Source organism: Triticum aestivum, chromosome 6D (genome assembly GCF_018294505.1).
Source record: "Triticum aestivum cultivar Chinese Spring chromosome 6D, IWGSC CS RefSeq v2.1, whole genome shotgun sequence".
Taxonomy (NCBI): Eukaryota; Viridiplantae; Streptophyta; class Magnoliopsida; order Poales; family Poaceae; genus Triticum; species Triticum aestivum.
This window is the reverse complement of record NC_057811.1, coordinates 337,213,515-337,226,475: the sequence shown is the minus strand read 5'-3', so window position 1 is coordinate 337,226,475 and position 12,961 is coordinate 337,213,515. Positions and strand designations below refer to the sequence as shown.

The 12,961-nt window shown below is 40.2% G+C and overlaps 1 protein-coding gene across 2 annotated transcripts; it reads left to right on the top strand.

Annotated features, from left to right (window-relative positions):
- The first annotated feature begins 5,459 nt into the window (after positions 1-5,459).
- On the top strand, positions 5,460-9,553 carry LOC123141590 (U6 snRNA phosphodiesterase). 2 transcript variants are annotated; one of them, XM_044560692.1, is made up of 7 exons: positions 5,460-5,673; positions 7,482-7,639; positions 7,720-7,803; positions 8,072-8,321; positions 8,489-8,585; positions 8,777-8,842; positions 9,291-9,553. In XM_044560692.1, exons 2-7 carry the CDS (start codon positions 7,492-7,494, stop codon positions 9,483-9,485), a joined length of 840 nt encoding a protein of 279 aa, XP_044416627.1. In that variant the 5' UTR covers positions 5,460-5,673; positions 7,482-7,491; the 3' UTR covers positions 9,486-9,553. The 2 variants fall into 2 exon arrangements, with proteins under 2 accessions (XP_044416627.1, XP_044416626.1); XM_044560691.1 differs by having other exon boundaries at positions 7,466-7,639.
- The last annotated feature ends 3,408 nt before the right edge of the window (positions 9,554-12,961 follow it).

Here is a 12,961-nt window from a genome sequence, read left to right as displayed (position 1 = left end):
TGCACGAGCTCGGTGGCGATCGCAAGACCCCCACCTCGAGTGTTCCCATCCACCTACAACGGCTTCATACAGATGAAGACACATGCTCAATCTGCCATTACCTGGTTGGCACATGCTTGAATGTACGAACCAAATATTCTTGCTAAGTTTTTCTCTTTCAACCATGAAGTGCAATACTATAGGTGAGCGCTCTTAACAGGCTCCAGATCGCCACATTTCTCGAAGAAATCCACCGGCTTAAAAATCTTGCTGCTGGTATGCATCCACCACCTGATCCTTAATCTAAATTTGAGAAGAAATTGATGTAACATCTGCTCTTATGTTCTTTGTAACTCCCGAATTGGAACCCGATGGCAAGTCTTTTTGAATGAATGAACAGAGCAACTATGTCTTAGCATATTTTTCCAGAATCTTTATATTTTTTTAGTTTCATGCTATTTAGTGCAACCTTTGCTATATTCAGTTTGTCCACCTTTAATGCATCTGTTTATGTGACATGTAACATCTGCTCTTATGTTCTTTTTGAAAGGAATGGAACCCCCTACATCGATGTTTGTTTTTTGAAAGAATAAGAACCAAGATGAGCTAGGCTCACTCCTTCACAATGAAGATTTTCGTTCATTTCTCTTTATCTTGCATAACAAATAATATTTACAGTTTTATGCAAGACTATTTTAGCCCGAGCACTGGACAACTGGCACTTTTCATGGTGGTATGTTGCAAACTTACTTGATGCTTATCCAGATATAATATTTCACGCACAAGTACACCCCTCTAAGCAATTGGTCAGAATTTTGATCTTCTATTGATTCATGTTACACACTTTAGGACAAAGGAGGATGTATCTTCCCTTTGAAACAACTTTAACGAAATGCATTTCGCAATTAGATGGGTAAAGTTTATCGAAGGGAGCATTTCAGTTATTGGGCTGTTTTTTTTTTAGTTAGTATGTCTTAGCTATAAACCGGTTTTTGTTATTTTCATTTATCGGAGCCACACAAAAGAATCTTGTTGCGGTGGAATAATAAGGAGAGACAAACACCAACATTGCCCTACATGCAACTTCCATTGTGTGTAAATAAGGATTTAACATGCAGTTACCTCTTGTGGTTGGAAAGAGTTTTTCATTTGTAAATCAGATGTACAATACATCATCTTCTCTCATGGTATGTGATGACCATTTCATATATTTGCTAAATTTTGGAAAAGGTGCACAAGCAATTATAAAGGGGTGTGAAGGGCGTTGCCACGGGACAACAAACTTACGCATGGCGATGCTGCTAACTGTTTGAAAAGGTGCACTAGCATTTCATATATTTGCTAAAATTTTGAAGTGTCGACAATACAAGAGTAAGGCGAATGAACACAGTGGAGGAACAGAGGGAGGTGGAGGGAGGTCGGGTGGGAGAAAACATTGAGATGCACTATGGGGCAATGCAACGTCACAATGGCAGCGGAGGCAAGGGAATATTTTAACTCAGTGTAACAAATGCAGTGAAGTAGTGCCTGCTATGCACCAGATGGACCTTATTTTTATATATGCTTTTCTCAAAATGAAAAATGCTAAAATGCACATTCAAATTTATTGGTATCCGATGACAATTCCTTATCCAGATTGTAATTAGTTATACTATTTCCTACAGGTTAGAAGGTACATATGAGACAGAGTAAAGTTGATTATATATAGGATATAGACTAGAAAATTATAAGGCGTCATATGCAAGTTGTCTGGAAATTCTGGCGAATGCATTGACTTTGGCCTCACACGGGGCAAGACATGAACATGATGCCTGATAGTTATCGTCGCTGCACCTTTGGAACAGTTTTTTTTCTTGCAATATCCTTCATCTAATGAGAGTTGTTACCATGCACATGTTAGCGATGCAGGTTATAACGCTACCACAAAGCTTGGTTAAGTCTATTTTTGTGCAAATGAAATATATTTCCTTGGATTAATGATTTAGTAGATATTGGTTCAATACTGCTATCATTGATTTTTGTGCTAAGGGATACCTAGGGTAATTTTCTAGCCATGTCAGTAACATGCCTTGAGTATTCAAACTTGGTATTACAAATTTCTCAATTTGATATTTGATTCTTTCAAGGAATATTGTTGTTTGCCTAATTAACGAGATACTCGAGTCACTTAAGAAAAATGGTACGCCTTTGGAGGTGTTCACAGGGAAGGCTGCTGGTGTTGGCATCGCTGTTATCAGTTATAAGCTAAATGATCTTTAGCGTGATGGGAAGTTATCAACTCTCGTGGTGATCACTAATGATCTTTAGCGTTGCATAGTGAGGATGAGATTGGACCACCGTCTTTGGTAGAAAATTGATTCCCATTTGGTTAAGTTGTAGAGGGAGCATATAATGGTTATTATTGGCATTATTTGCATTGTGCTTTCCCTTCTTCATTGGAATTGACTTTATGCCCATTACATAATCTGTACAGAAAATGTAGAATGCTATTATTACTTTTCCTCTAGAGCAGTGTTTCTAAGCAAACAAAAATGGCCACTTGTTCTTTATAGTGCATGCAGAGGAGAAAGGTATGTGCTACCATATCCTGGTCGTCAATAGTAAATGTGTGTATGGTCTTCACTAAGTCATAGTTCTGAAGTGTCTTTGCAACTTCAGATAGTGATTTTACTGTTACTATTTCTTTCATGTTAGAAGGCACACAATATTTTTCTCATTTCATCTTTGCACATGAGTAATTATTATTTGTAATCAGATAGTGTGAGAAATGAAAGATTTATTTGTCTTAGCATTAAATGTTAAATATGCATGGTATCATATTCAATACACATATCATTTCCTTTCGTTATTCTGTGCCCATGTCAGAACTAATGCAAGAATAAGTATTAAAACTAATGCCATGGTGCCCATGTCAAGTCTTGCAGTGGATTAAAAAGTTTACCATGTGAAATCATTTTTGTTTGTTGTACATAGTATAATCATTAATTTGTGTGCTCCCTCGTGGAGTAAATGAGTCAGGATGAAGTTTGAAAAGTTATCTTAGCCCGTATAAAGGTTATGATTTTCCTTTGATGTTTAAGCTTCTAGGATATTTACTGTAGCCGCCAAACATTAATAGGGGTGTGAGAGAGAGAGAGATAGAGGGTGAAACCCAGAGAGAGAGACGGTGGGAGAGATGGAGGGTGGTAGACAAAGAGAGGAGTATGCATTTTATTCATATATGTGTAATCGAAAAAAGGCCCATAGTAACGCACGGGCGTTCTACTAGTCTTCCTTGTATACGCCATGGACTGCGTGATGAGGCCCAAGACGGAACCGACGAGGGGTGCCTAGTCTGGCCCACTAGGCCGAGAGTCGATATGGTGAGTGGCCCTTAGCCAGGACACCGTCGTTGTGCTTCCCCCCAAAAAATGACAATCGCAAAATTGTGCTTTCAGTTTCTTTTGGTATTCATTTTTTGTCGGTTTTTAAAATTTAGTTTTTTGGTTATTGTTTCTATTTTTTGGTTTTTTCATGAATTTTTTAGCCAAATCTACTAACATGGGATCTAGTTTGGAAAATCTTGACGTAAGAAATCCAACGATAAAAATGGTTCAGTATTTGGACGCACGAAAACGTTTTGAATAAACAAATCTACAAAAAAGAGAAAACACTCAGCTTACGACAAGTGGCGCACATTAACACCCGAGAAGATGAAGAGTAACCTTTGCAAGGGGTAACTCTTAACTAGTGATTTCGGCGAACTCGAGGTAGCGTGAGGGCATATATTATTTCTTGCGCGTGTCAGGGGATAGCGACCAACGTGCTTCCCGGTAATGGGCCGACCCACTAGTCAGTCTTTGTGTTTCTCCGTTTGTCTTCTTTTGCTTTATTTATTTATTTTTATTTTGCAAATTCGTATATTTTAAAAAATCTAAAAAAATTGAAATTACGAACTATTTTTTAAGGCATGATTTTGTTGAAAATCACAAACAATTCGAATTCATGAACACTATTTTAAATTTGTGAACACCTTTTGAATTTGAGAACATTTATTGAAATTTGTGAACATTTTTTTCAAACTCGTGATTTTTTTTGAATTTGTGGAATTATTTGAATTCATGATCATTTTTTTAAATCCATGAACATTTTCTTCAAACTCGCAAAGATTACTGAATTCATCAAAAAAAAATTAAATTCAGGAACATTTTCAAACTCACGAACATTTTTTGAAGTTCATGACCTTTTTTAATTCGTGAACATTTTTTGATTAGTGAACATTGTTCAAACTCAAGAACAGTTTTTGAACTTCATGAACATTTTTTGATTTTTGCGAACATTTTTTAAAGTCATGAATATTAATTAAAAGTTGTGAACATTTTTTGAATGTACAAAGCTTTTATGAATTTTATGAACATTTTTCGAATTTGGGAACATTTTTTGAGTTGGTGAACATTGTTTTGAATTTACAAAGCATTTTTTCAAATTCGCGAACATTTTCCAAAATCATGAATATTTTAAGAATTATGAACATTTTCTTTTTGTCGAAAAGGAGGGAGAACTCTGATTTTGCGAAAATTCAAATTGGTGAACATTTTTTTAAATTCAGAAATTTTTGAAAGCCGAATTTTTTATATAGTTAAAAACATCTGCTGCCTGGCTGGCCGTTGGATGGACGCGCTGCTGGCCGTCCAATGTACCACCCACGTTCCCCACCTCCCTTCTGCAACAAGTGCGGTGTTGCAAAAACAAGCTGGGCCGTGCTACGCGTTCGCCGGTTGAAGTTCGGGAAAGATCGACCACCTTCCACACCGTTAGATCTCCCCACGTGAGCGTCATAAATTACAACAAGCTAGTTGTTACGCTCATCCCTCTGCAACAACGACTTTGTTGCATACCACTCTGAAGCGTTATCGTGTGACTTCACGAATTGCAACAAGTTGATTGTTGCTGAAACGGAGACTTTGTGTGGAGACGTGATGTAACTTTTGCAACAATGGTATTGTTGCACAAAACTTTGCAACTGTGATGATGTTGCAGAAAAAAATTGTCTTCACTTTATGCACCAAATGTAATGTTGCAGATTTTTTTTGCCTTCACATTCATGCAACGTAGGTAATGTTGTGGGAGCAAAGTTTTGCAACATTACTGATGTTGCGGGGTTTATTTTCAATGAATAGGGTTGGTCCAGGTAGTAGGGCCCAAGCACGTGCATCAAGTCTTCATGTGAGTCACGCGCGCCTCACGATCTAGTGGACCAATGGGTCGCGATCTTATGGCCACGCGAGTGATAGATGCAGCGAGAAAGATCGGCCAGTTGATTGGAAGCTTTTCTTTATAAAAAGCAAATAAAAAACAAAAAAGGAAAAATGAGAAAACAGGGGCACCTGCGCCAGCGATGGGCTGGCCCGAAGTGTGCGTGGTGCGCGTTTGCTTGTTCCCCCCCGGACCGAGCGGACGAACTACCCAGTAGACTACCCTAAAAAAACAGTAGACGAAAACAGCCCCCTCTAAAAAATAAAATAAAAACAGTAGACGAACCCCTTCCCTGCTGCCGCCGTCCAAGAGGCCGCGCATCAACGCCGCCGCTCGTCCGGCGACCCCACGCCGCCACTCGCCCGCGTTCGCCCGTTCGTCTCCAGGAGGGTGCGCCGCTTCCCGTCCAGGAGGATCACCGCCCGCCCCTCTGTCCTTCCGTTCCGCTGCCTCCGCACGGTACTCCCCCTCAGCCCGCCTGACCCTTCCCAGATCCTAATTTCCACTTACACTACCTGATGCCTTGCTGACTTGAATGATTTTTCCTTTTAATAGATTCATTCAACTGTTCAATATCATCGATGATTAGCTCCTGAGGTTTAGAGTTTGTTAGTTCAATGTAGAAAGCCTTTGGGTAATTTCTGTTTCAATTTGATTTTAGTAATTTTTGTTCTTTGAGAGGAGCTTGACTTTTGATATGCATGTATAAAACTAGGGTTGATTTTTGGGGGTGTTTTTTTAGCCTTTTTTTGCCCGGGGAGTCAGCTAATCCTGGCTACGCCGTTGCCAACAGTTAGTGTGGAAACTGAAAATTGTTTCAGAACCTAGCTGAAACTATCTTGCTTCAGACACCTAGTCTTAGTACTCTAATTACTGTCCTTGAGTCAAGAGCTCGGTCCACCTCCCCAGGTGAACACTACCAGATGCAATTCTGGTTGCTGGTTTCTGGTCAGTCAAGTAGTATTGCCCATTATTCGGTATTTATGCAAAAGAAGTAATAATATTTGTAGCATATTTGGGTGCTTCCTGCATTCTGTTTTGCCATTAGCATCATGCGTTCAAAACTTCAAATATCTCCATCAACCGACCAACACCATAATATAGGCTTGTAGAAATGGTAGCGGCAGGTTAATTATTATCTGGAACTCGAGACATTCGAATGGACCGTTGGTGGCCTGTCATCTGGATGTTCTTAATAGTTTCTGTCAAGACTTGATCTGAGTTCCTGGGCACTGTTGCATGAACTTGGATCGCCTTCAACTACTGATGTTGGATATAGCTCTGGGCATAATCCACCTCACAAAGAAAAACTATGTCATGATCATTTTTGGCAGAATGGTTTTCTCATCTGGTGCATTTTATTACTTTGAACTAGAATGACTGGCTAGCAATGTTTTTGGTGAGTTGGCTAACAAGTGGCACTGTATAAGCATTTTGTGATCTTGGACCTTGACTAGTATCTTGCCTTCGAGATAGAAAAGTATCTGTCTTCAAATCTATGATCATATGATGGATGAAAAGTTCCATTTTTATGCACACATGATGGATACCTAACTGATACAAAAAGTTCAGTTTGAAATGCATTTATTTATTCTCTTGGATCTTTAAGTGTTTTTAAGCTCTGCAAGGTACAACATAAATTCTGTGTTTAGTGATCCAGGTTTGATTGTCCGAGAGTTCTTAATATACAGGCCGGCGTCTTGATAACATAGCACAACTTATTTCTTGTCAGTGTCTTAGTGTCTTCTCTTGAAAATTTCTTGTCATTGTCATTGTGCATCAGAGAGACCTTGTTGTAGCTGTATGCTTCCTCTTGGTACCTCAGAGATGGATTGCTGCACATGAAGATATTCCTTTTCTAAATATTTTTTTATTTTGAATATGAAATGCCGGCTTTGTATAAGTTGTAACTGGCAAGTCTTATTAGTATGTGTTGTGACTTGTGCCCATATTTTCTCCTCTGCTTGATGCTTGAAACCCCAAAATAAACCGAACTGCGGTTGATAGGGAGGGAGGGAGACTGTGATGATTAGTGGGGATTGAGTGGAGGGAGGGGTTTCACCCAATCCCTGCAGGGACTGAACTCCCTAGGTAGGGGATTAAACCCCTGTCAACCGAATAAAGCCGAACAGGGGTGACAGAGAAACGGGTTCGGTCAGGTTGCTCTGTAGGAATAGTTCATGGAAATTGCAATCGTACTGCCCCTTGATACAAATTGCATACAGAAATTGTGTTTCTAATAACCGAACAGTTATCCAACTTTGCAGCCTCCCATCGATGGATGCACTCATGGCTAACTACGGATCCGACTCTGATGATGACAATGAGCCGGCGACGGTTGCCGGTGGTGCTCCGGAGCCACAGGAAGCTTCGGTGCTGCTTCCTCCTCCTCCCCTCGACCTTCTGCAGCCCCCAAATTTCGTAGGTTTGGCCTTCTTGAATCTATCCCGGTCGTTTTGGGGGTCTGTGGTGATTGCTCACGTTTTGGAACAATATCTGCTGCAGATTACTCAACAATTGCACAGGGGAGTCGCATCCGGAGTTTCCCCCATGTGGAAGGCAACTATGCGCTGCATGTCTACATCCCTGGTCTGTTTCTTTTGGCTATTAACATAATATCTATCTACAAGTATTGATCAGGCATGCATTCATAGATCCATCTGTAACATTGGGCTCCAGATGCTGCTGCTCGCACACTTGGTCTCTGAACTAATCTTATCCTTTCAGTTTTAATACCAATATATGAAGCGACCTTGCAACACAAAACTGAGACTCGTTTCTCACTGTTAGGCATGCAAAATTTACATCCAGAAGCTTCTTCGCTGTTATGACTTATGTGTAGCTATCTCATATGCAGTTGTCATTCCTTTCAACGCAAGAAAACAGCTGACCCTCGTTATGAGAAGAGCTGCATCACTTGTGCCAGATCTCTATGCTGTAGATGCAGATTATGCACTTTCGGAATTGTGTAAAGATGAGCAAAAACTTGAGAAAGTGCTTCTGGGCAGGGAGTTCCATGTAAGCTTAGGAAGAACTGTTGGAATTCAGGTGCATCAAATTGACTCCCTCGTCGCAATGCTTCGTCAGAAGTTTCAATCACAACAGCGGTTAGCCATCTCTCAAAACTTTATTGCTGAGCTGACAATGTTTTGCTCCCTCTGGTGTATCAAATCATGTGAACTTCTGTAGAGGAATGTGTGTGGCCAGTTATGCATGTACTTGTATGTGTCATGATTTGCACTTATGTAAATGCATTTGTATTTGCATAAAGCAGGTATTGGATGGAGTTCAACAAATGGGAGCATTTTGTCAATGATGATTCTACACGATCATTTCTTTCGCTAGAGGTTACAAGAACTGGGTTACCAGAGGTATGTGGTAGTGTCTGTCTTCACTTGTTGTCTATACGCATCACACGATTGTCAATTTGCATTTATTTATTTTGGTCCTATGGCCAACTCATTTTGAGTTTCTTATCAACATTGTATGATAAAGAACTCACTGCAGTTCACCGATCTGAAGTATTTACTATAATGAGGTCTGTGTGTACTTTGTTTTGCAGATAAGTAAACAAATACATATGGTTGATGAAGTATATCGATTGCACGGTCTCCCTGAGTTTTACAAGGTACTATGTCGTTGAATTATGTTCTGTTTCTGGATGATAACCAGATGGTATGACACTTCTAGTTTACGGCTGATGTCACAACATGCCATGGATAACATAACTTTGCCTCCCGAAACTAATAAATCAAACGCCCTACTTGGAAACAAAAGGGATGAGTTTCAGTTGACAACATTGGTACATAAGTACTCCCTCCGTTCCTAAATATTTGACTTTTTAGAGATTTCAAATGGACTACCACATACGGATGTATATAGACATATTTTAGAGTGTAGATTCACTTATTTTGCTCCGTATGTAGTCACTTGTTGAAATCTCTATAAAGACAAATATTTAGGAACGGAGGGAGTAATTAGTAACTGAGGTCAGATTATTACGACTGTAAAAAAAGCATCTCGGTTTTCGTCACCAAATTTGGAAAGACGTTTTAACTGGTATTGTCATTTTGCAGAATCCTCGGCCACACATATCACTGGCGTGGGCATTGGGTGATGTTAGCTCCAAATTGAAGCAAGCAACTAAGGAGATTGAAAAATTTGAGAACAGCATCATCTCATCTAAAAACTGTAATCTGAGATGCAATTTCAGTCGTATAGTGTGTAAAGTAGGCAAGAAGGTCTACGATATCTGTAAGATTGGAGACTGAAGCAGCGTTCTTGTACACCTGACTTGCGGTATTACCGAGTTTTATAGAGTCAATACCTTTGGTTGTAACAAGGAACTAAAACTGTCATGTGTTTCGGTAGCATTTGTTGTTGGACGCCGATAACTGCTACACGTGTGGGCGTTAAGGAATCTGCCCACACGTTCTGTGTGGTGTCTAAAAGGACCAGCCCACACGTATGTGTGTGGGCAAAACAACTAGCGCCCACACGCCTCTTTTTTTCTCTCCCGGTCCCTCTTACATGCGTGCGTGTGGGCGAAATAGATAACGTCCACACGCCCGGTACGTCAGGCCTCGTATCTCGTGGTCTCGCACGCCCCACGTGACACTTTACCGCGCGCCCCGCAGTTGCCATGGGCCGGACCCTCGTCCATGTTCGTTTAAGTGCAGTTGCCATGTCACTAAACTACGGTTGCCATGTCGGACAACTACAGTTGTCATGTTTGCTCAACTGCAGTTGCCATCTCAGGTCTAAGTTCCAGATTGCCATTTTTTGGACAACTACAGTTGTTGCCATGTGTGGTCTGGTCTACTGCAGTTGTCATGATTTCAAAACTTTAGGAGTTGCCACCTACTAACACTCATGTAGCGCTACAAAAAAAAGCATGGCAAAAAACATGTTTGGGTAAAAGAGAGAGTTGCCATGTGCTCACAAGCACGCTAGGGCAGTTGCCATTTAAAAAGAAAGAGTTGTCATCTGCTTACGTGCACGCGAGGGCAGTTTGCCATGTACCATGCAAAACATATGGCAACTGACATGTTCGGGTAAAAAAAAAGAGAGTTGCCATCTGCTTGCAATCACACTAGGGCAGTTGCCATGTACACTGCAAAACGCATGGCAACTGGCAGCTTGGGTGTGGGAGAGGAGGCGGGCGTGTGGGCGAGATGGCAAACGCCCACACACCAGCCCTTGTGCATGACTGAAAACTGGTGTGTGGGCGAACTGTTAAACGCCCACACACCGGCCCCTCCGTGTGGTAAAACGGATGTGTGGGCAACCTCTCTCACACACCACACACGCGAGTTGTCCTACGTGGCATACAAAATCAGCTAATTCGTGCCAAGATTCGTGCAGAAATTACTGGACGGTGATGGAGGCGTGTGGGTGAGTTGGCTAATGCCCACACGTGTGAGCGTTACACTTTTCGTTGTTGTTTTGGTAACTACACGGTTGTTTGAATCACAGATTACTAGGAAAAATAATCCCACTGTTACAAAATGTTGAAAGTTCTAGCTTTATCCTAAGCCAAACTTATTTATATTTGACAAGTTTTAGAAGAATGTGCGAATATCTACAACATCGAATCCTCTACTCTAAATAGTTGCCTCCCACTATTGAATTTTTCTGCAATATGGTGAAGCCATGTCATCATTTTTTATTTTGTTTTTGTAAAGAGAAGAAAATCCGGAGCACGGACTGTGGTGATGCGGTTGCATCATCTTCTCCGAGCACTATACTATCTCCTAAGTTTCTCACCACCGATTAGTTTATCTCTTCATCTCCAACCTGACCCTTCTCCAGCATATTGAATTATTTGCCAATTCTAAACACCATTTCACCATAGCAGTTGTTTAGTTCTTTCTTAGTTGCTTTTTACAATTTTCGGCCCATATTTAGTGATGTGATGGTTTGACCAATAGCTCTTCGTGGATAATTAGGTATTCATTGTGTTCTTAATCGTGTTGTGTATCATGTATTAATTGAATGTGGCAATGAAGAGTAAGAGAATTGCTCATTTTTCTCATATAGGAAGATATTTTTATAAAAAAATTAATAACGCCCAACAAAACTGGAAGAACAAGGTGCAATTATTTTCTTATCCTCTTCGTTTACCACCGCATATTTATTTGTAGTACAAGATTGTTCCAGTACAATATATGTACTTTTCTTGGCATGCTTTTTATGAAACCTATCAACTGCCTTGATCAGGCCGAACAAATTGATAATTTCCATTTTTGTGGAATTATAAGCTTCTATTTTAACAAATGTTTGTCATACCTCAAAACAGGATTCCTTATCAATAGGTAGCCAAGAGTTTATATTTCTCACATCTTGGATTTGTCAATGCAATCTTTGTGTGTTCCTTTACTTTTCCGATGATGTAGTGAAAGGTGTAATCAGTAACCATTTTTACAACAGACTTTTATACAGCCTTGCAAGCATCTCCAACAACTCACCAAAACAGTGTGCCAACAACAACTTATTGGGACTCCCCATTAACAACTTTCTGATTACTGGGGATGAATGCTCTAGCAAATCCATAATAAATCTTCTCCAATAACCAACCTAACATACGGGCCCACTTGTCAACCTGACATACAGGAATACACGACGCTGGAGGTGATGTACGACCAGCGGTGTGCGGCGGCGACAGTGTGGTGGTCCAGTGCGTGGTGCACTGACGTTGTAGTATTGGGAGAAGGGCAACTCTCCCTCTAATGGATAGAGGAAGATTAGTTGTTTTACTGGTGATCACTGGTCGCCAATAATTTATTGGGAAAGGGAGTTGTTGGAAATGCTCCGAGCTCTACTATTTTTGTTTGGTGTAGATTATCATCCATTTGCGGTGATGCAACACAATATACTACTCGGAGCATTGCCAATGCCTCTATTGCATTGGTCCATATTTTAGGGCCTGCTAATCAGGCTATGTAACAAAGGACTTTTAGCTTCAACTGAAACCTGACTGATGCAGATAATATGCATGTTGCATTGGCCTTTAGATCTACCCTGTTGGGTTGCTAGCTGGGTTGAACTAAATTATTATCCCTTTTGTTGCCCCTTTCTTTTTATGGCGTGTCTTCTTTATAAATTGATGAGCTAGCATCATATTCATCTATTGAGGATGTACTTCCACCATCCAGATGTAAATAATGATGATGAATGAAGGGTTTCACTTGAAAAGGTTAAATATGGACGCAAATTTGGTTACATTTTTCACTGTTGGGTGACTTTTTTTTTGTTTGGCACATACAAGTGGCAGAAAAAACTACCATTAGCTAACATTTGGAGAACCCGCCACTGGTAGCCCAACAAAATGTTGCTCCTTCAATGAACAACATATCACTTAACCCAACTAAACTCCACCAAGACAACATCTTCACAAAGGTAGCAATATATGTACGCTGATCCATGTTGATAAGGGTACCAACATTTGAAGGCCAGAACATGGATTCACCTTATTTGGTCATCCTAAAACTAACCCAAATATGTAGTGAAGATCATATCATCATGAGTATAAGTACAACACCTTCAAGAACGGGATGTTCCACACAAACATCGTTGTCAAATCTAACCTAACCAACAAAGATCATCTCGGTGTATACACCTTATGTTGGAAATATGCCCTAGAGGCAATAATAAATAGGTTATTATTATATTTCCTTGTTCATGATAAACGTTTATTATCCATGCTAGAATTGTATTGATAGGAAACTCAGATACATGTGTGGATACA